The sequence below is a fragment of the Symsagittifera roscoffensis genome, chromosome 1, assembly GCF_963678635.1.
Source record: "Symsagittifera roscoffensis chromosome 1, txSymRosc1.1, whole genome shotgun sequence".
Lineage (NCBI taxonomy): Eukaryota > Metazoa > Xenacoelomorpha > Acoela > Convolutidae > Symsagittifera > Symsagittifera roscoffensis.
The window spans coordinates 18,379,285-18,400,873 of record NC_087062.1 but is presented as its reverse complement, the minus strand read 5'-3'; the positions used below and the strand labels follow the sequence as shown (position 1 = coordinate 18,400,873).

The 21,589-nt window shown below is 39.9% G+C and overlaps 7 protein-coding genes across 9 annotated transcripts in view; 5 read left to right on the top strand and 2 right to left on the bottom strand.

Annotated features, from left to right (window-relative positions):
- Positions 1-21,589, top strand: part of LOC134839395 (adenosine deaminase domain-containing protein 1-like) — a 136,558-nt gene that overhangs the window by 19,440 nt on the left and 95,529 nt on the right. The gene's annotated exons all lie outside the window — the stretch shown is intronic.
- The window catches only part of LOC134850714 (uncharacterized), a 55,402-nt gene that overhangs the window by 19,436 nt on the left and 14,377 nt on the right, over positions 1-21,589 (top strand). The window lies entirely within an intron of this gene.
- The window catches only part of LOC134839454 (elongation factor 1-beta-like), a 44,595-nt gene that overhangs the window by 19,440 nt on the left and 3,566 nt on the right, over positions 1-21,589 (top strand). The gene's annotated exons all lie outside the window — the stretch shown is intronic.
- The window catches only part of LOC134839461 (uncharacterized), a 595,847-nt gene that overhangs the window by 573,596 nt on the left and 662 nt on the right, over positions 1-21,589 (bottom strand). The window lies entirely within an intron of this gene.
- Positions 2,238-4,322, bottom strand: LOC134851010 (E3 ubiquitin-protein ligase bre-1-like). Its single transcript, XM_063866925.1, has 3 exons — positions 3,629-4,322; positions 3,069-3,209; positions 2,238-2,734 (listed from the first exon to the last, which is right to left on the bottom strand). The coding sequence occupies exons 1-3, from the start codon at positions 4,320-4,322 to the stop codon at positions 2,238-2,240; spliced, it is 1,332 nt and encodes a 443-aa protein (XP_063722995.1).
- LOC134855197 (N-acetyltransferase 9-like protein) lies at positions 13,083-14,455 on the top strand. The gene has a single exon (XM_063871645.1). The coding sequence runs from the start codon at positions 13,520-13,522 to the stop codon at positions 14,222-14,224; it is 705 nt and encodes a 234-aa protein (XP_063727715.1). The 5' UTR covers positions 13,083-13,519; the 3' UTR covers positions 14,225-14,455.
- LOC134850936 (uncharacterized) lies at positions 20,310-21,371 on the top strand. Its single transcript, XM_063866799.1, has 2 exons — positions 20,310-20,663; positions 21,216-21,371. Exons 1-2 carry the CDS (start codon positions 20,310-20,312, stop codon positions 21,369-21,371), a joined length of 510 nt encoding a protein of 169 aa, XP_063722869.1.

The following is a 21,589-nucleotide window of genomic DNA, read 5'->3' as shown; positions in this document are numbered from 1 at the left end:
ATCAGTTGATGTTCCTTTTTTGGCGATTTCCAGATCAGAACTGCTTCTACTGCATCTGGGTCTGTTCTGATGCCGTGTCTGTCCACCATCCTCCCCACGTATTTAATCGAGTCCTTGAGTATTTCGCAATTTGATGGGTTGAGTTTTAGTCTCCATCTCTTCATGCAGGCGAACACCTCGTCTAGTCGCTCGATATGGTCCTCTAGTGTCGGCGTCGCAATTCCCACGTCATCCACGTAGCACATTACCAAGTTGCCGTATTTCTTCGTTACACCTATCAATGCGTGTGCCATCAATCGCTGAAACGTAGCCGTGGCGTTACAAAGACCAAAGGGCATCCTCTTCCATTGAAACAGCCCCAGCTCGCAGGCAAACGCTCTTTTATCCGTCTTGCTTCCTCAGTGGAACCTGCCAAAAGGTTGATCCTAAATCAACAGTCGTAAAAAATTTTGCGTCCCCTAAATTCGAGAGGCTCTCATCAATCCCAGGTATGGGATAGGCATACTTCACCGTGACAGATTTCAGATACCGAAATTTGCAACAAAACCTCAATTGGTCGCCTTTCTTCTTAGCCATCACTACTCCACACGCCCACGTTGATTTGGATGGTTCTATCATATCATACTCTAGTAAGGTCTCTATCTCTTTTCTACATGCATCCGATTTGTGTGGGGTCATACGCCTCGCCCCCTGCCTGTGCGGTACCTCCGACTCTTCAAGCTCTATTTCATGTTCAACAAAATTACAATATCCAATGTCTGCCTTATGTTTCGAAAAAATATCCTCAATCCGCTCTAGTACGTCCTTGATGGCTTCGAGCTGTTCATCCGTTACCTTGCCCCTCAAGTGCTCTATTTCGGGTAAAACCGGTTTATCCATTTCCATTTCCTCTGGTGTGGGTCTTTCCGGGAAATTTGAACAGCTCGAAAGTCCATCGTCTGTCTCTGACTTAAGTGATTTAACAAGACCTGATGAATCTTTTATACAAATCTTGTCCCTATGATTGGGACTATCAAGAACTTCATTCTCTTTTACATTTTCAGTCATTTCATATCGAGTTTTCACGGGTAAAGCGTATCCCAGTTTCCTTCCCCTCTGGATTGTGATGGGTATATCAAGAGTATTCAACCAGACACTGACGCAGAGACCGCTCTTGGTTATCGAGAAGGATCTTCCTAAAACAGCAGCATGTTGACTATTTGGATTTGGGACTATGCATACTTGCTTGTCTTCGCTTAGTTCTTTATATTTTTTCATTCGCAAGCTTACAATTGCCGCTTCTTTGCTTTCAGCTTCACCCATCTACTCAAGAATACCGGTGCTTTATTCTCATTCGCAATTATAAAATTTACCGGTTTAATTACGTACTTTCTTTCCGGGTTCCGAATCCTGAACATGGCATTGTTTAGATCAATAGTTACGTCGAAGTTTCTGATGAAGTCTCTGCCTAAAATGAATTGGTCAGACTCATCTAGGTTTTCCACCACAAGGAAGCTCATCTACAGGTTGCGTTCCCCCAAGTTTAGGGCTATTATTGGTGTCCTGCCTAGTACCCGCAGCGCCCATTTTTTTGCAGCTGACAGCCGTATTCTCGAGTCTATCAAGTCGTCTTTGTCGAAGCCCATTCGCTCCCAAGTTTCGATTGGTATAACACTCAAGACCACTCCCGTGTCTAGTTACCCCTCGCAACTGAGTCTTGTTGCCACTTATGTCAAGCACGAGTGGCGATACGTCTGCCTCTATTCCGATGTCCATTGAATCCTCTTCTAGCATGGCGCAGAGTCCAATCGATCTGACTTTCAGTTCTTCTCTACCCACGTAGATCTGTCTGACTAGGTCTTTGTCACATGTTATCGTAGTCTTCATGTAGATGTTTATTCCATTTATTTTCAACATCACCTCATGTGGACCGTAGGCCTCCGTGTATCTATTTTCGACGCGGACTGACACTAGCTGCCACCTCTTGTGAGTAGTGATCTCAAAGCTCTAGAAGTTGTCTGCGGACTTATTGCACTTAAGTAATCTGCATACACATCAATGTGCATTGTCGTCTGATCGCTTGGTTCACTAAGGTTTCTCGTTACTTCGTGGCCGCCCACAGTGATTATCGACATTATTCTGGCTCCGATTTTTGTTATGCCGAATGGCTTTCACGTCACTATTTTTAGAGTGTTGCAATTTCCACTCCTCGTCGCTCCCACTTCGGCTTCTGGCATTGGCACTGATCTACTTAATGTCTAATTTAACTTCTGCCTTTCGATCTCCTGCTTTAGTCGTTGCTCAATCTCTTTCATTGCTAGGTCTTGTTTCACTTTGTTGATAGCCTCCGTAGCTGCTTTCTCATAATTTATTTCTAGAGAATTCCTGGCGTCAGTTTCTATGTTGTTTTTGACTTGCGCTACAGCCTTCACCGTTTTTGTCGGTAGTTCCGCACTCGGTGCCTCCGAGTTTTTTGCTTCAAACTTGGCTTGCCTGTTCCTCGTGTTTTGTACCGCCGCCAGCGCTAACTTGTGTTTGGGGTGACTTTGGTTCTTCACTGTTTCCCAAAACAACGGACAGTCCATCCTGAAGTAGCCCTCTTGATTGCCGCAGAAGCATCTCGAACCTATCTTGAAGATCAGGCCACTATAGAACTCAAGTTCGTCCGTCTGGCTCATATCTTCCTCATCCGGCGCATATCCCAGACTCTTCATGCCTTGCTTGTACGTCGTGCAATCCGCCACGTGATGATCCGCTGATCCGCAATTTGCGCTAACCTACGTTTGTCCATATCATCTCTAGGCTTGTACCATGACGACCCCGGTGGTTGATTAGACCTTTGCATGTTCCTATTCTCTGAGTACGAGTACTTCCTATGTTTCATCAACATGTACTCCCTTGACTTTTGCCTCATCTCTTCCGGAGTCGGTACATTATCTTTCGACAGTGTATAGTACGTTGCCAAGATTGATCTCAAGTCGTCACTTTTAACCCCATCTATAAACTTTGATGCGATGCTGAATTTCCTTCTGTTAGTTGATTCTTCAGGGTCACTCTTTCTTCTCAAGCTCTCAAGATCTTCCAGGAACCATCGATCGATTCATCGTCCCTCTGTCTTCTCTTTTCGAATCTCATCATAGCTTGGTGGTCCTTCATTCCTGATGCAAATCGGTTCAACAATATCTCGAAGATCTTGTCTGCAGTATCACGTTCCTCTTCCTTCTTTGCAACTACACATTTTAACGCTGTGCCTTCTAAGTTGCTCAATATTTATCTGTTTATCTTGTTCCAAATGTAGTCTCATGACTTCTACCCATGTGTTGATGCATCCATCTGAATCGTCCTTAAAATCCTTTGGTTTCTTGAAGGTTTTCCCGGATTTGACAACTCCTCTTTCATTCGAGTCAGTGTTCCTTGTGTTCCTTGAAATGTCCTATTCATCAATTCCCAGGTGTTAACCCACGTCATGGCCTCAGGTCCCACACTTTTGCTCGTTGTGGAATCGCTTGGACCATTTGTCGTATTTGAGGTTCCATTCTTCATAATTGTCTTGGCCCCTCCTGGTCCTAAGCTCGCTGCACACCGGGGTAACGGTGTGGACTCCCGCTTGTTCCGTTCCGTTGTCGTTCCACAAAATCGACTCTGTTGCCTTGCGTTCTGTCTGTTCCCAGCTTGTCTTGTGCTGTAGAGTTTCTCAAGAGAGCATCTAGTTTGGACTGTATGGCACGTGAACTTTCAGCCTGGTCTTTGCTCATTGTGTCTATTCTCGTCTCCAGAGCCCATAACTTGTTGTTCACCATGTCATATCGTGGCTTCATTTCTTGCATGTCCTTTTTGATATTTTTCTCGCGCTCTTTATTGGTAGCCTCTACCTTGTCTGACATCTGCTGTAGCTTTTCCTCCTTCGCGCTCGCCAGGTGGAAGAAATTGTCTAGGTTCTCGTTTATGTTGTATCGTATTTCCTTTTTTATTACTTGTCGATCCTCTTCACTGCATTTCAGTTTTTTGTCGATTTGATCCAACTTCGCCATCAAATCGCCCAGCTCGAGAGAGGTTGTTTTTTCGTGGTTAGCTGTTGCCCCATGTTTGATTTGCTCATCGCCTGGAATGGCTTCCGTTGTTATAGTGGAAACTGTTCCAAATGTTTTGCCTTTCTCGGCCGTTGGTTCTACCTCCTCTTTGTATCTTGATTTCGTTCCGATCATTATTTCGATCCTCTCTGTGAATGACGTTCTTTTTGCTTGAGACTCATTTTTTTTTGTTTCCATCGTTTTGCTTGTTGTGTCCTCCACAGTGTCAATTGGCGAGAGCTCTATCGTCTTATTTTTCTTGTTCTTCCGCATTCGGCATCGCAGTTGACTCCGTTGTTTTCTTTTCCACCTCATCAACACTCTGATCTGGTGTCTCAAGATCAATTTCTATAGCAGGTACTGTTCGTCCCTTCACAGCGCTTACTTTGGTCTTGCTCTCCTTTGCGCTTCTTGTGTTGACCATGCTCACTGAAAAGTTCCTTCTCATTACTTTTTGGTCCGACGGTGTTGCTTTCCGTTGCGACGAGTTATGATTTGTCTTTGACTGTAGAACTCTTTTTTTCTGCTATCGGTACCCTATTTCGCGTCATGATTTACAATTTTCTCTATTTACAACATTAATTTTTACAAAATCCTATTCTAAGGATAAAAACTCTAAAAAAATTTCCTATTTCTCTTAAGTTAAATTTTTTCAATTCGTGATCTTAATAGAGCGGATTTTTTTGTGATTTAATCGTTTTGACCGGTCCGTTGTACTCTTACTTAAGTGTTGGGATATTTCACACTGTCTTTAGGCATATCACTCAAGTGTTGGGTTACCTCGCACTGTCCCAAGACCTTTTTCGCTCTAATGTTGGGACACTTCGCACTGTCCCAAGGCTTTTCCGTACTGTCCCAAGACTTCTTCGTACTGTCCCCAGACTTTTCTATACTGTCCCAAGACTTTTCGGTACAGTCCCAAGACTTTTCTGTACTGTCGCAAGACTTTTCGGTACTGTCCCAAGACTTCCCCGCACTGTCCCAAGACTTCTTGGTACTGTCCCAAGACTTTTCCGCACTGTCCCAAGACTTCCTGGTACTGTCCCAAGACTTTTCCGCACTGTCCCAAGACTTCCTCGTACTGTCCCAAGACTTCCTCGTACTGTCCAAAGACTTTTCTGTACTGTCCCAAGACTTTTCGGTACTGTCCCAAGACTTTTCTATACTGTCCCAAGACTTCTTGGTAGTGTCCCAAGACTTTTCCGCACTGTCCCAAGACTTCCTGGTACCGTCTCAAGACTTTGCCACTCAAATGTTGGGACACTTCACCCTGTCCCAAGACCCCTTCTTTCTTAGTGTTGGGACAACCTGATCTCTTCTTCTTCGTTGTTGGGACTCTTGAACGACTATCCCTGGTACCACCACTTGAGCTCTAGTATAAAAATTTCCCCAAAACCCAGCCTTACTGGCCAAAAATGTCAATTACTAATCCCCTTGTATTTATCCCCCTTTATTAATCTGATGCAAGTTAAAACTCAACTTGCTCGCAGGTGTCTTGTGATCACCTGTTCGTTCAGAACCGATAAAATTAGTACTGAAAGCATAAAAACTTCAATGAGAAAAAATGATAAAAACGGAAAGATGAATCCATCTAAAACTCAAAGGTGACCAATGTCGTCCTTTCGTGAAAAAAAGTGTCTGGTACCTGATTGTCACGCGTTTTCCTCCCCTCTACTAACGTTCTTATAGAATATTCTCCTCCCGGGTTGCAAAAACTGTCTATTTCCGTTCCCCCCACCCGATCCGACCAGGGTACCTACTTAATTCGATCTTAAATTTGGATATCCTCTCTCTGTAATCCATGCGTGTAAGGTTACAATGTAACTAAATCGACGATATCGATTGATTAGTTACTATAACGTGTCCCCCCTTTTTACAATTTGCAACCGCCAACCTCTAACCTAACCAGCCCCCCTTCTAACCTCCCCCTATTTAGCCCCCCTCTTAAGCCGAAAACTACCTTAAGCGCTGGGTGCTAAACCTCTTAATTCCCTATGAAAACAGTATGGGTATACTGTTTAATAAATATAAAGGTTTAATCCAACTAATCTGGTATCAAAGTCACTGTCCTTTTTTGTTTTATGAATTTTTTTCCTTTTTCTATTCTTTTTCGGTTTTTGTTCCGCTTTTTGTCCTTTTGCGCGTTTTTTGTCCCCTTAAACCCCCTTACTCGGTTAGCTAGGCCTCTTTCGGAGAGCGTACCAGGAATTTTCTCGAGTTTTCCTTAGAAGCTATCACGGTACAACCAGAAGGTTTACACGTTCCCGCTGAACCGTACCACCGGTACTCTAGAATGGGCATGTAGCCCGGAGCTGTGTCAAGTGGGTTCGACTCCGTAGTCATGATGTCGTAAAAACACTCAGGAGCGCCATAAAAACACTATGTAACAGTCCTCTACTTAAGTCACATATGAGGTTAAAGAAAAATAGGCCCTATAACTATTAGCTCAAGAGTCAGGGACACTATCTCTTGTGTTTTTCTACCTCGAACGGACCGTAGAACCTGTTTCCAAGCTCTGCTCAAGTAAAAACGTTCCTCAAAACGGTGGGGTTCCGCTTATCCAATTTTACACTTATCTCCTAGAATGTAAGGTGGATTCTAACGATACCCGATTGACCAACCAGAACACCCCTGTGTGTCCTCCTCTGGTTGTTCTGATTCCGTGCTGGATGTCTCTTTGTCGTGTCCAGCGCTTGTCGGGTTCCCTTCCTGTGCACCACTTTGCTACTTGACTGGTCACCTTTTCCAGTCAAGTCTCCTAGTGGTCCAGCTAAGTTGCAAGCTATCTGAAACCCCTTGACAACGCCCCTCAATCGGGCACTTTTTCAAATTGCTGAATTGATCGAAACGATCGGTCCTATGAAAACAGTATGGGTATACTGTTTAATAAATATAAAGGTTTAATCCAACTAATCTGGTATCAAAGTCACTGTCCTTTTTTGTTTTATGAATTTTTTTCCTTTTTCTATTCTTTTTCGGTTTTTGTTCCGCTTTTTGTCCTTTTGCGCGTTTTTTGTCCCCTTAAACCCCCTTACTCGGTTAGCTAGGCCTCTTTCGGAGAGCGTACCAGGAATTTTCTCGAGTTTTCCTTAGAAGCTATCACGGTACAACCAGAAGGTTTACACGTTCCCGCTGAACCGTACCACCGGTACTCTAGAATGGGCATGTAGCCCGGAGCTGTGTCAAGTGGGTTCGACTCCGTAGTCATGATGTCGTAAAAACACTCAGGAGCGCCATAAAAACACTATGTAACAGTCCTCTACTTAAGTCACATATGAGGTTAAAGAAAAATAGGCCCTATAACCATTGGCTCAAGAGTCAGGGACACTATCTCTTGTGTTTTTCTACCTCGAACGGACCGTAGAACCTGTTTCCAAGCTCTGCTCAAGTAAAAACGTTCCTCAAAACGGTGGGGTTCCGCTTATCCAATTTTACACTTATCTCCTAGAATGTAAGGTGGATTCTAACGATACCCGATTGACCAACCAGAACACCCCTGTGTGTCCTCCTCTGGTTGTTCTGATTCCGTGCTGGATGTCTCTTTGTCGTGTCCAGCGCTTGTCGGGTTCCCTTCCTGTGCACCACTTTGCTACTTGACTGGTCACTTTTTCCAGTCAAGTCTCCTAGTGGTCCAGCTAAGTTGCAAGCTATCTGAAACCCCTTGACAACGCCCCTCAATCGGTCACTTTTTCAAATTGCTGAATTGATCGAAACGATCGGTCCTATGAAAACAGTATGGGTATACTGTTTAATAAATATAAAAGTTTAATCCAACTAATCTGGTATCAAAGTCACTGTCCTTTTTTGTTTTATGAATTTTTTTCCTTTTTCTATTCTTTTTCGGTTTTTGTTCCGCTTTTTGTCCTTTTGCGCGCTTTTTGTCCCCTTAAACCCCCTTACTCGGTTAGCTAGGCCTCTTTCGGAGAGCGTACCAGGAATTTTCTCGAGTTTTCCTTAGAAGCTATCACGGTACAACCAGACGGTTTACACGTTCCCGCTGAACCGTACCACCGGTACTCTAGAATGGGCATGTAGCCCGGAGCTGTGTCAAGTGGGTTCGACTCCGTAGTCATGATGTCGTAAAAACACTCAGGAGCGCCATAAAAACACTATGTTACAGTCCTCTACTTAAGTCACATATGAGTTAAAAGAAAAATAGGCCCTATAGCCATTGGCTCAAGAGTCAGGGGCACTATCTTTTGTGTTTTTCTACCTCGAATGGTCGGAGCCGATTCGGTTCACTTGCAACATGAGACTAAAACCCTCGTTACAGCTTAAAGGCCACTACCAAAATACCCTGGTCCATTTCTAATTATTATCTTCCCTTCTCGTAATCGTTCTGTCTCCTATTTCAGGATAACACAGCTCTACTCTATTGTGATTATATGTCTGGAAATTGCGAATAGCAATTTCCCGCTGCTTTTTTGACCACTTTCCGGCGATTATAATTCGATTGTTTTGATCTTGTATTTCTGAGATTTTCAGTTGTCGCGAGAAAGTTGAGCATGACAGGTTCAAGTCGAATTTTTGAAAAATTCCATTTCACCCCAAAATTACCTTGTTCTTATTTCTCAAGGTCAAACTTCCGAATACGACCAACTGGCACATTTCTGAAATCGGAACAAATTTACGGCCTGGGCTTGAACACTGAGAAGTGCGATCTTTGTTTTCTGAGACCGACTACTGGTACACAGTATAATTCAATTTTAACACAACTTCGAAAAATTGCCCCAAAATAAAAAAAAAACAAAAGAGGAACTCCTCATTTTAGGATCTCCAATCGGCAAATTTCGCCGAAAAGAATTGCTCGACGAAAAAATTAAGGAGCTTTTATGGTTTTTGTTCCTTTTTCTATTCTTTTTCGGTTTTTGTTCCGCTTTTTGGCCTTTTGCCCGTTTTTTGTCCCCCTAAAACCCCCTTACTCGGTTAGCTAGGCCTCGTTCAGAGAGCGTACCAGGAGTTTTCTCGAGTTTTCCTAAGAAGCTATCACGGTACAACCGGAAGACTTACACGTTCCCGCTGAACCGTACCCCCGGTACTCTAGAATGGGCATGTAGCCCGGAGCTGTGTCAAGTGGGTTCGACTCCGTAGTCATGATGTCGTAAAAACACTCAGGAGCGCCATGAAAACACTATGTAACAGTCCTCTACTTGAGTCACATATGAGGTTAAAGAAAAGTAGGCCCTATAACCATTGGCTCAAGAGTCAGGGACACTATCTCTTGTGTTTTTCTACCTCGAACGGTCGGAGCCAATTCGGTTCACTTACGAGATGAGACTAAAACCCTCAATACAGCTGAAAGGCCACTACCAATTTTCCCTGGTCCATTTCTAATTATTATCTTCTCTTCTCGTAATCGTTCTGTCTCCTATTTCAGGATAAGACAGCTCTACTCTAGTGTAATTTTATGTCTGGAAATTGCAAATAGCAATTTCCCGCTGCTTTTTTGACCACTCTCCGGCTATTATAATTCGATTGTTTTGATCTTGTATTTCTGAGATTTTCAGTTGTCGCGAGAAAGTTGAGCATGACAGGTTCAAGTCGAATTTTTGAAAAATTCCATTTCACCCCAAAATTACCTTGTTCTTGTTTCTCAAGGTCAAACTTCCAAATACGACGAACTGGCACAATTCTGAAATTGGAACAAATTTACGGCCTGAGCTTGAACACTGAGAAGTGCGAACTTTGTTTTTTGGGACCGACTACTGGTACACAGTATAATTCAATTTTAACACAATTTCGAAAAATTTGCCCCAAAATAAAAAAAAAAAAGGAACTCCTCATTTTAGGATCTCCAATCGGCAAAGTTTGCCGAAAACAATTGCTCGACGAAAAAATTATGGAGCTTTAATGGTTTTTGTTCCTTTTTCTATTCTTTTTCGGTTTTTGTTCCACTTTTTGTCCTTTTGCTCGTTTTTTGTCCTCTTAAACCCCCTTACTCGGTTAGCTAGGCCTCTTTTGGAAAGCGTACCAGGAATTTTCTCGAGTTTTCCTTAGAAGCTATCACGGTACAACCGGAAGGTTTACACGTTCCCGCTGAACCGTACCACCGGTACTCTTGAATGGGCATGTAGCCCGGAGCTGTGTCAAGTGGGTTCGACTCCGTAGTCATGATGTCGTAAAAACACTCAGGAGTGCCATAAAAATACTATGTAACAGTCCTCTACTTAAGTCACATATGAGGTTAAAGAAAAATAGGCCCTATAACCATTGGCTCAAGAGTCAGGGACACTATCTCTTGTGTTTTTCTACCTCGAACGGTCGGAGCCAATTCGGTTCACTTGCGACATGAGACTAAAACCCTCGTTACAGCTTAAAGGCCACTACCAAAATACCCTGGTCCATTTCTAACTATTATCTTCTCTTCTCGTAATCGTTCTGTCTCCTATTTCAGGATAAGACAGCTCTACTCTAGTGTGATTTTATGTCTGGAAATTGCCAATAGCAATTTCCCGCTGCTTTTTTGACCACTTTCCGGCTATTATAATTTGATTGTTTTGATCTTGTTTTTCTGAGATTTTCAGTTGTCGCGGAAAGTTGAGCTTGACAGGTTCAAGTCGAACTTTTGAAAAATTCCATTTCACCCCAAAATTACCTTGTTCTTATTTTTCAAGGTCAAACTTCCAAATACGACCAACTGGCACAATTCTAAAATCGGAACAAATTTACGGCCTGAGCTTGAACACTGAGAAGTGCGAATTTTGTTTTTTGGGACCGACTACTGGTACACAGTATAATTCAATTTTAACACAATTTCGAAAAATTTGCCCCAAAATAAAAAAAAAACAAAAGAGAAACTCCTCATTTTAGGATCTCCAATCGGCAAAGTTCGCCGAAAAGAATTGCTCGACGAAAAAATTAGGGAGCTTTTATGGTTTTTGTTCCTTTTTCTATTCTTTTTCGGTTTTTGTTCCACTTTTTGTCCTTTTGCTCGTTTTTTGTCCGTTTAAACCCCCTTACTCAGTTAGCTAGGCCTCTTTCGGAGAGCGTACTAGGAATTTTCTCGAGTTTTCCTTAGAAGCTATCACGGTACAACCGGAAGGTTTACACGTTCCCGCTGAACCGTACCACCGGTACTCTAGAATGGGCATGTAGCCCGGAGCTGTGTCAAGTGGGTTCGACTCCGTAGTCATGATGTCGTAAAAACACTCAGGAGCGCCATAAAAACACTATCTAACAGTCCTCTACTTAAGTCACATATGAGTTAAAAGAAAAATAGGCCCTATAGCCATTGGCTCAAGAGTCAGGGACACTATCTTTTGTGTTTTTCTACCTCGAATGGTCGGTGCCAATTCGGTTCACTTGCGAAATGAGACAAAAACCCTCGTTACAGCTTAAAGGCCACTACCAAAATAGCCCCCATTCTAGAAAATAAAATAGGAACTTCCCCATACGTAGGTCTCAAAATACCCAAAATACGCAAACGCCGTTGAAAACAGGGTCGGAACAGTCCGTTTAGTTACTTTTCATTAGACAGTGGAACTTTGATCCATTTCAGATAGATCAACCTAAAACTCTCCCTACCTCAACATAGCAATCATAAAACACACTCAAGAAGATGAATTGTGTACTCACATACCAGCACACTTGTGAATTGGAGTAACTAAATTAATCAGCAACTCTAGCATTAAAGGAAATTAGGTTTTAACTCAAGAAGTTTGTAATTAATGAACTCCAGCAAAGGAAATTAGTTTTAACTTGAGAAATAAGTTTTGGGGCTGGACCATCGGGAGACTTCGGTTGGCCACCTTTCCACCGAAAGTTCTCTCTGGTCCACTTCTAATTAATCGTTCTGTCTCCTATTTCAGGATAAGACAGCTCTACTCTAGTGTGATTTTATGTTTGGAAATTGCGAGTAGCATTTTCCCGCTGCTTTTTCGACCACTTTACCGCGATTGTAGTTCGATTGTTCTGATCTTGTATTTCTGAGATTTTCAGTTGTCGCGAGAAAGTTGAGCATTACAGGTTCAAGTCGATTTTTTGAAAAATTCCATTTCACCCCAAATTTACCTTGTTCTTATTGCTCAAGGTCAAACTTCCAAATACGACCAACTGGCACAATTCTGAAATTGGAACAAATTTACGGCCTGAGCTTGAACACTGAGAAGTTGCGAACTTTGTTTTTTGGGACCGACTACTGGTACACAGTATAATTCAATTTTAACACAATTTCGAAAAATTTGCCCCAAAGAAATCCAAAAGAGGAACTCCTCATTTTAGGATCTCCAATCGGCGAACTTCGCCGAAAAGAATTGCTCGACGAAAAAATTAATGAGCTTGAAAAAATATCGGATGTCATTGACAAACTAGACGCCCATTATGGTTTTTACCTCCTGAAAAATTGCTTTAGCATGCCAAAACTCCTATATTTTTTGAGTACGAGCCCTTGTTTTTGCAAAATGATTTTTTGGAACGCTATGACAAATTACTAAGAAGTTCGTTATGCAAGGTCACTAACATGAAAATGGATGAAAACCAGTTTTTACAAGCCCAGAGCAGGCAGCTTTTTGAAACGGAGAATCTCCCTGGCAATACAGATTGCGAACGCCGCCTGTGTACTCGGAACAATAAATGACAAAATAACATTCGATGAAAATTTTTATTTGTAACACTTGTATATTATATTTTCTCGTGTCGAGTTGCGTGTTCTTATTGAAGTAACGTAACGCGTATCGACTTTTATTGAAAAGGATTTAAACACTTGTCATCTTCTTTTATCATTATCACTTCGATATCTAGAAAATTCCAAGGATTTTGACTGGAATACGTGATGAAGGGACTCCTGACTGTAACCTCGGTTACTATGATACTTTTGACCTTCTGATTACCTCTTTTTTTTGTTTGCCGGGGGCATGGTGGGGTAAATGTGGGTATGGGTAGGGGTAATTGGGAGGAGGAGAAGGGAGTGGGAGGAAAGATTGATGGGACTAAGTGTGTGTGTGTGTGTGTGCGTGTGTGTGTGTGGGGGGGGGGGGGTTGGGGTAGAGAAAGGGGTACCCCAAATAAAAGAAAACAGTAAAACATTCTTAACTAGCTATATCATGCCACTAAAGCTTTCAAAACAGGGGAAAAAACAAAAGCAATTCCTTAGCAAAATTTTGAAACTTCTGGTTGGATTATAAGTTAGTTATATGTTTATAAGTTAGTTTGAAGGAGCTCTTTAACTATTCGCCTCCCCCTATGGTACGTAGTAACTAATCCCCATGATTCGGTTCCGTGACATGCCACCAATGTTTTGACCTATAGAAAATAAAGTTAAATCTTGTCAATTTTTCTATATTTACACAAGTTTTTGTCAGAACCTCACTGGTAACTGATTATAATTACTCTTTTTGTCTAAAATAATGCATTGTACAAACTCGTAATACTTGTTAATAAAAAAGACATCAATCATCAGATTGTATCCCGTATCTGTATGTTTTTGGAGTGAAGAAATGAACAAGGCTTCTGTTTGAAACAATTTCCTAGAAATGCGATTGAATCAAAATGTCATTGTCATGGGAAAAGTATGCTGGTTGGTTCCCTACGGCAAAAATTACGTTGAAAAGTATCATTCGTGGATGCTTGACGAGAATTTACGATGCCTGACAGCGTCTGAACTTTTGACCTCAAGAGAAGAGTATGAGATGCAAAAGTCGTGGCTAGATGATAAAGATAAACTGACTTTCCTCATTCTTAATCCAGTTTCAGTAAAGAAGTTGTCTGACTCCGGAGCTGTTTGTGCCTGTTCTTCAGTATCGATTGTTTTCAGCCTATGTCGTTCAGAATTCGGGAGTCAATGTGAATCCAATCCTAACTCTAAAGTATCGGATAGACCAATATGTGAATGGTGCAAACTTGAAACCGGATGTTTAATTGGAGACATCAATTTGTTTATTGACACGGAAAATTCACGCGGAGAAATTAACATGATGGTGGCTAGTGAAGAACAAAGAGGCAAAGGTTTTGGAAAGGCGGCTTATAATGCTTTTATTTTCTATGTCGTCAAGAGTCTTAAGCTTAAAGAAATCATCGCAAAGATCTCAGAGTCGAATTTAGCAAGCATGGCATTTTTCACTAAATTAGGGTTTAAAGAGATATCCAGGGCGCCCGTTTTCAGTGAAATAACTCTTTCCAAGCAACTAGATAGCCTGAATTTGGAAGATTCGAATTTTGAAATTAAATATATGAATTGAGTTTCCTCAGTATAGTGAGAGTAGTCTTAGTGTCAGGAAAATTTATAGCGAGAAATGAATGCGGAGGAGAGAGTGGACATATCGCAGCACAGAATGTTTCGACCATATTCGTAAAAAAATCAAGTTAGTGATTCGAACATAAAAAATTTCACAAAAATTGTCCTGGTGTCGAGAAAAACTATGAAATTCTTCCAACTAAGCCTAATTTTGAGCGAGTAACGTTAGTTTTAAACAAACTGAACAAAACTAGATTTTACTACAAAAAAATTCATTTTGGATGTTTCATTCAGCGCTTATTCGGCAATAAAGGTTTTCTTGTACAAAAAATAAGATTTCTAAAAATTGTTTTCCAAATATTTATTTGGTATTCATTTTTTGCAGTAAAACGTCGGTCTGCCTAATTCACTAACTTTTGTCGCGTTTGTACAGTTTTCGAATCACACCACGCATTAAAACAATGCGTGATGTGATTCGAGAACTACACAACCTGTAGAAAGTTAGTAAATTAGTCAAGATAGACGTTTTTCTTCTAAAAAGTAATACCAAACAAATACTTCAAAAAAATTTTCAAAAAATTTTCTGTTTTGTACATGAAGTTTTTTTTTAGAAAATCTAGATTCGTTTAATTTCTTTAAAAAGAATGTTACTCGATTGCATTACTCGTTCGAAATTAGGCTGTCTAAAAATTTAATTCTGTTTTTTTTTCGACACTGGGGCAGTTTTAGTGTTCAAATCACAGCTGATAGGGCTTCAAATTGTCACATAATTTGAACCATTCCAATGTTTATTTGTGGTACCTGAGTTTGCGTGAAAAAAAAGAAAAAACTGAAACACACCCGAATAAAAAGCTCCTCTCTTATTTTCAATGGTCGCAACAAAAAGTGACATGATTTGCTTATATAGAAATTAGATAACCTCGAAAGTTGAAATATCAAATTTTCTAATTTTACTGAACTAGTATATATCATAATAGGGCCATATCATAATAGTTTCCGTCTCTTTTTTGATTCACTGTCTTGTAATGCAATGTTTTTATTGTCGCAAGCTTAATTTTTTTTGGTATTCAACGTCACAGGTTCTTTTCCACTTGGGCTAGAGGTTACGCGTTCGGAACTTGTTTTTTCTTTCAATATATCTGAAATTGATTTTTTAGGAAAAAATTGAATTGGAATTACGTTTGCTTACTTACTTTGTCAGCTGAAATATGGATTTTTTTGTGAAGCATGGGTTTTGTCCATGGATTTTTTCTGTTTTAAACGATTCTTACGAAAATTGACGATCATCGCTCGTCCTGTTGTTTTTATCCTTGCAATGAGAAAGGGTACCCTAAGTGGGTACTCGACTTTTTTTCCCGTTAATAACTTTATTTACAGGACTCATCTCGCGGACTGATGCATCTCCTGTCCTCTGTTTACACTGTTTACAGTGAGCGTTAGTGTTATACTATGACAATTCTTTTTTTCTTACTTATGTCGCAAATATTGGGGCACATTTATGACTTTCTGATAGCATGTGCTTTGACATTCGAATACTAATAAGTTAACTCGGTTGATTGGTTTGAAATTCATTAAATGAACAGAAATAAAAGCTATTTGTTTCAAACAACATCATAATAAAAACTCGGTTTCAGAAGTTTGAAATGCTTAATTTGTACATAAAGTAGCGTTATGCTTTCCAATTTATTACATACAAATTATATTCAGTTTCTTATATTCCAAAATATTACTTGCAAAGTTGTGTCTATTTGTATTTAGTGCCACTTTTCCTAAATTGCATTTGCAATTTGCTAGCATACGTAGCTGCGTTATTTGTAACTAGTGTTTGTCGGTTGTTAAGCGTTCGTAGCCGATAGGGCAGGGCATGAGACTCCAATTCTCGAGGTATCAGCTTCGAAGCTCAAACGTAGCAAGTTTTTACTCTTCGAGGCTGATTTCTATCTTTTCTGATTTCATTTTATAAAACTGCTTTTTTGCCGTGTTCTTGCTAGTGTTTGCAGCTTCGCCTCTGTGTGGAAATACCGCAACAGTTAGTTGCTTTTATTGTTAAATATTCATCCTTTTTGTATTGTTTTGGCTGAATATGTTTCGGCCTATTTCAAAGCGGCTCAGTGGACTCATATCGCAATGTTTTTGCGTAAGTGTTTTGAGGGGAGGGGGACTTAAATTTTTTTGCATTAGTGTCGAATCGTTTAATTTTTTTCTGCTCGGTTATTTTATATTTGTTGTTATTGTTGCCTCGTCTTCATAATCAGCAGGGTTCTTTTTTTGATTACCCTTGCGATAAGCATGGGTATTGCAATTGGGCGCTAGAGTTTTTATTTCCCGTAAATAAACAACATTGTCCCAAGGATTTTACATCAAAATGATTTTTCATCTGACATGCTCAATTTCTTGAAATTTCAAGTAAAAGTACTATTATTTAGCTAAAAATTAGTTCGAGCCCGTTTCATCTTGTAATTGTTTTTTCAAAACAATGTTCTCAATTTTTTGGGTACCTCGTGTTTGTCCCAGTTTTTGTCGGTTAGTTTTTCGTTTTTTTTTAATTGCGTTTTTTTATTTGGGTTGTTATTGGTTATATTTTTAAAGCATGGGTTTTCTTCCAATTTAAACAATTTTACTAAAGCTGAAACTTCGCGATATTGTAAATTTACCATGTCTGATTTTTCGTTTGTTTTTAAATTCAAAAAATTAAACAGTCAATTGTTTTTGCGTAATTTCGAGGACAAAATTTATCCGTTTAGGACTATGTGTTTCAGTTTAGATGGGGTGTAAAATTTTTTATTTTTTTTATTGAAATTTTTTATGACAACAGTTTTGTTTTCGGCTCAACAGGTTTCGACGCAAAGTTTGTCGCCTTTGTTGCCACTCGGTAAACGATTTCCATTGTTAGGGGATGTTTATTGACTTCATCTGATACAAAAAAGAAGATTTGGTAGCTGTAATTTTCCAACTTTTGTCAAGCTATTTTTTCAACTAATTTTTTCCAACAACTTTTTTTTACTTGTCTTTTTTTATTCACTATTTTGTAGTGCAATGGGTTTTAGCGAATCGCCGCTTCGCCTCTGGGTAATCCTCTATCTCCGAAGGAGAAGAAGGTTTGTTTGAGGTGGCTTCGTCTCGTCCATCGCTCAGGTAATTTCGTCGTTGTTACCTCCTGGTACGCTTTCTTCCGATGCTAATTCAAAACTGTCTTCAGTAATTTTGATTAATCTAGTTGTATGTATAATTATGGAATTTTGATTTTTTTTGCGGATTGGTTTTCAGCTTAATTATCATCAACTAAGATCTAGGTTTTGATTCAAAGTTGTGTATACAACCGTGCATTCAGTACATAGATGGCATTTGTGTATGCAGACAGTACGTGTATTTTTCCAATATGATTTTACCAAAAATACTTGATTGATTCTCAGCTTATTGGCTCTCGGCTTTAATTCTTTTTGCTTGTTCACCTTATATGTAAATCCCAAAAATATTCCGGTGATATTTATTAGATTCTAATGATAATTACCTCACCTTATATGTATTTTTCCAATAAGATTTTACCAAAAATATTTGGTTGATTCTCAGCTTATTGGCTCTCAGCTTTAATTCTTTTGGCTTGTTCACCTTATGTGTAAATCCCAATAATATTCCGGTGATATTTATTAGATTCTAATGATAATTACCTCACCTTATATGTATTTTTCCAATAAGATTTTACCAGTAATATTTGGTTGATTCTCAGCTTATTGGCTCTCGGCTTTAATTTTTTTTGGCTTTTTTGCCTTATATGTAAATCCCAATTAGTTTCCGGTGAGATTTTTTAGATTCATAGAATTTCGGTCTCTTGGGTGTCGTTGAAAAACTTGAAATAAATTTAAACTTTAAAATAAATTTAGTCTTTTAACTTGTTTTTCTAGTTCTTTCTACACTTGCAACAGCAAGTTTCTTGTAATCGGCACATAGAGCAAGTGTTTTGTAATCGGGAACTAGACTTTTTTCCCGTAAATAACTTATCTTACAAATTTTACTTGCTTTTCTTAGTTGTTTTATAAGTGAACCTTCGCATGAGACTTACTCACACTTGGCCTAGAGGTAACGCGGTTGCCCTTGTAACCTAAGGTGTAGAATTCGAGCCCGGGTCGGACCTTGTTTTTTTTCAGTCTAAAAATAGAAAAAAAAATCGCGAAAAATCAAATTGTCGGACTTTCCTTTGCCTGCTTATGTTTTGTCGGCTTTGTTGCTGCATCGTGGAATTGCCGTGTTCTCAGCGTTTTTCATGGTAGATGCAAGTGTTTTCGATTTACTCCTATTATTTGTAAATTTTCTAGCCCTGAACTTGTATATTTTCCTTTTTGCGTTTTTTGTCTCGCTTAAAAGCTATATTCGTCTAAATAGTTTCTGCTGATGTTTTATTGGCTTAGTTTCTCAATTTTGTATTGCTTCAAATGCAAAAACTGGCGAATTTTTTTTTGAAAATGTCAGGTAGTTTTGCAAGATTTTGAAGTTTTAATACTTAATAGCACGAACTTTTTCTCGAAAAACAGTTTGTGGCGTTTATTTGTTTTCGTCTCAATGGACGGCTACATACTTGTTGTCGGCTTAGTGGCCGCTCGGAAAAACTGATTTAATAATGTTTGTTTGTATTTTCACTGTTTTCTGAATTTATTTTCGTTTTTCCCAGGTTGTTTTTGTTCTGTTTCTGTTAGTTCCGTCTCATTTTCTTTTTGTATCGGCATTGCAAGGCATTGTATCGCGAGTGATGCGAAGCTCCGCTTCTCCTCTGTCAATGGTAACATCGTTTAACGTCTTGTTTGCTAATTCGCAATGCTGGAAATCTGAGCTTTGCCTGTTTGCCATTTTAGCAACCCGGGTTTTTTGCAATTGAAATAGTTTCGGCTTTTTGTATTTTTTGAACCGCAAAAACTGATAAATAAAATTCAGGTAGTTTTGATGCAAAAGTTTTGAGACTTAATCGCTCAAAATTTTTTCAACAATTTCTTACGGCGTCCACCCACGTGTTGTCGACCCACGGTAAATAATGTGTGTCTACCCACGGTAAATACTGAATGCTAGTTTTGCGCTTGTGGTTGTATTTCTCGGCTGTTTTTTTCTGACATTGAAATTCTCCAAAAAAAATGTTCTCCAACATGTTTTCCCTTTTCTATTCGCTAGCGTACAATGCTGCGCTTGCCAACTTGTAAGTTTTAACGAAAAAAATAATAGGTCGTCTGTTATTAACTGTTGTTTTTTTCCAAGAAACTTTTTTCGCGCTCAATTTTTTTTTTCAGGGTTGACGTGATTTTTTTCTTTATTCGAGCTCTCGGACTCAAGTACAATAGAAATTGAGTTGCTAAAAATAAGGCAATCTAAGCTCTGTAGTTGCGAAAAGCGCGTAGAAGCGTGATTGAGATTTAGTTTCAAAAATGTTTTTGTTTTAGTCAGGGGCGGATTTAGGGGGGGGGGGGGGGCGGACGCCCCCCCCTCAGGGATTCGACCCCCTGCCGACCCAAAGGGTCCCCCCTTTGATACTTTTTCAGAAATCCATTTTTGGCCGACCGATCCTAAAATTTTTCTAAAGGCGCCTTTGGCGCCAATATATACTATCTTTGAGGGGGAGCGCGCGCCAAAAAAACGCGATTTTTTTGTCAAAATTTTTCAAAAATTGCCTAAAAACGGCTTTTTTGACTGTTTTTTTAAAAATTTGCCTGCGGCGCAGAAAATTTTGCCAAAGTAGGGGCAAAACAGTGCTTTGGGAGAGCTCGAAAAATCAATTTGGTCGACCTAAAAAAAAAAAGGTCGTCAAAATTTTGGAAAATTTTTTGAAAATCCGCCCCCCCCTCGAGAAAATCCTAGATCCGCCCCTGGTTTTAGTCTTAACCCAATTTTCTCCTAGTTGTTTTCACCCAGCTTTCTCTAATTGGGTTAGTTTTTATCAAGTGTCAATTCAAGCGCTACTTATGGATTACTGAGAAATCATTGTCAAAACTTTTTGCTTGAAGACTGGCAAATACAAGTAAATAAGCGCTAATAATTAAGCATCAGTGTTGGTCGGGGAGCTTTTTTTTAAATGATTTGCTTTTTTTCAGTATTTTTGGAAACTCAAAATGGTTAGGTATGCACGAGAACCAGCAAAGGACAACAACAGCTCCAAGGCGCATGGCAGGGATCTGAGATGCCACTTCAAGACATCCCGAGAGACCGCGATGGCAATCCGAGGACTGGAGCTGAATCGAGCCAAGAAGTACCTTGAAGACGTCATTGCGCACAAGGATATTGTCCCGTTCAGAAGGTTCACTACTGGACCTGGTCATCATGCTCAGTGTAAAAACCACAACTGGGCCATTGGACGATGGCCGGAGAAGTCTTGCAGATTCATTCTGAAGTTGCTACAGAATGCAGAGGCCAATGCTGAGTCTAAGGGTCTGGATTCCGAGAATCTGTATGTTACCCACATCCAGGTAATTACAATGGTTTTGGGCTAATTAAAATAAATCATAAGTGGTGGAATTATTTGGGGGTATCCTCTAGTAATCGTTTTCGTGGGAAATCCCGAATATTACCGGCATTAGTTCTGTAAAATATAAAATTTGAGGTCATGTTTGTTCATTTTTAAAGTATCTTTACGCTCTGCAAAAAGGAAAGTGTCAGTGGCAAGAAAAAAACGTGGCCGACAATTAGTTTCGAAATTAGATTTTTAAGTTAAGACAATCTACAAAGGAAACGACCAACATAAGAGCTGATGAGCCCTTCGCTGAGAACGGATGTTGTACATCTGTTGAAGATCTACATCTAATTTTTGTTCGGCTGGGTAATGTTTGACCTTCAAGCAACGAGCACGGATGAGATTTACGTTCTGATATTCCACAGCGGAATATAAAATACCTATTGATCCGGTTTTCTCAAATTCGCAGTGATAGCAGTGTAAACAAGAGTTTCAATCAGGTGTAAGAGGGCGAAGTGTAAAAAGTGTGAATTTCGATGTTAACGTTGAACGTTGAACTTTTTTTCAGGTGAACAGGGCTCCCAAGATCCGAAGGAGGACCTACAGAGCACACGGTCGAATCAATCCCTACATGGCCAGCCCATGTCACATTGAACTGTTCCTGGAACAGAAGGAGAAGGACAGCATGAAACTGAACGAGAAGAAGAAGACGTCTGCCAAATGAGAAGGCTCGCCAGATTTCTCGACTGTCGATTCGATTTGAAATTGTTTCAGAGTTGAATTGATTGTTTGTTGTCCAAATAGTTTTATTTAAATAACGAGTTAAGATTGACGAAGTGACAGAAGGTTTGCGTTTTTTGATACCAGTGTTTGTGACCATTGACTTATTGATTTTTCATATGATCAGGGATTTTGGATGATTTTTCAAGAAATATTGCAGGA

Bases quoted from the DNA above. Each gene is read 5' to 3' on its own strand.
- LOC134851010 (XM_063866925.1), bottom strand. From the start codon at position 4,322: ATGCGGAAGAACAAGAAAAATAAGACGATAGAGCTCTCGCCAATTGAC. The intron at 3,210-3,628 runs GCAACAGAGTCG...TAAAATGTGTAG, and splicing joins GGGAACAGACAGAACGCAAG to TTGCAAAGAAGGAAGAGGAA. The intron at 2,735-3,068 runs GTTCCTGGAAGA...ATTGCGGATCAG, and splicing joins GGACGATGAATCGATCGATG to CGGATCATCACGTGGCGGAT.
- LOC134855197 (XM_063871645.1), top strand. From the start codon at position 13,520: ATGCGATTGAATCAAAATGTCATTGTCATGGGAAAAGTATGCTGGTTG.
- LOC134850936 (XM_063866799.1), top strand. From the start codon at position 20,310: ATGGTTAGGTATGCACGAGAACCAGCAAAGGACAACAACAGCTCCAAG. The intron at 20,664-21,215 runs GTAATTACAATG...ACTTTTTTTCAG, and splicing joins TGTATGTTACCCACATCCAG to GTGAACAGGGCTCCCAAGAT.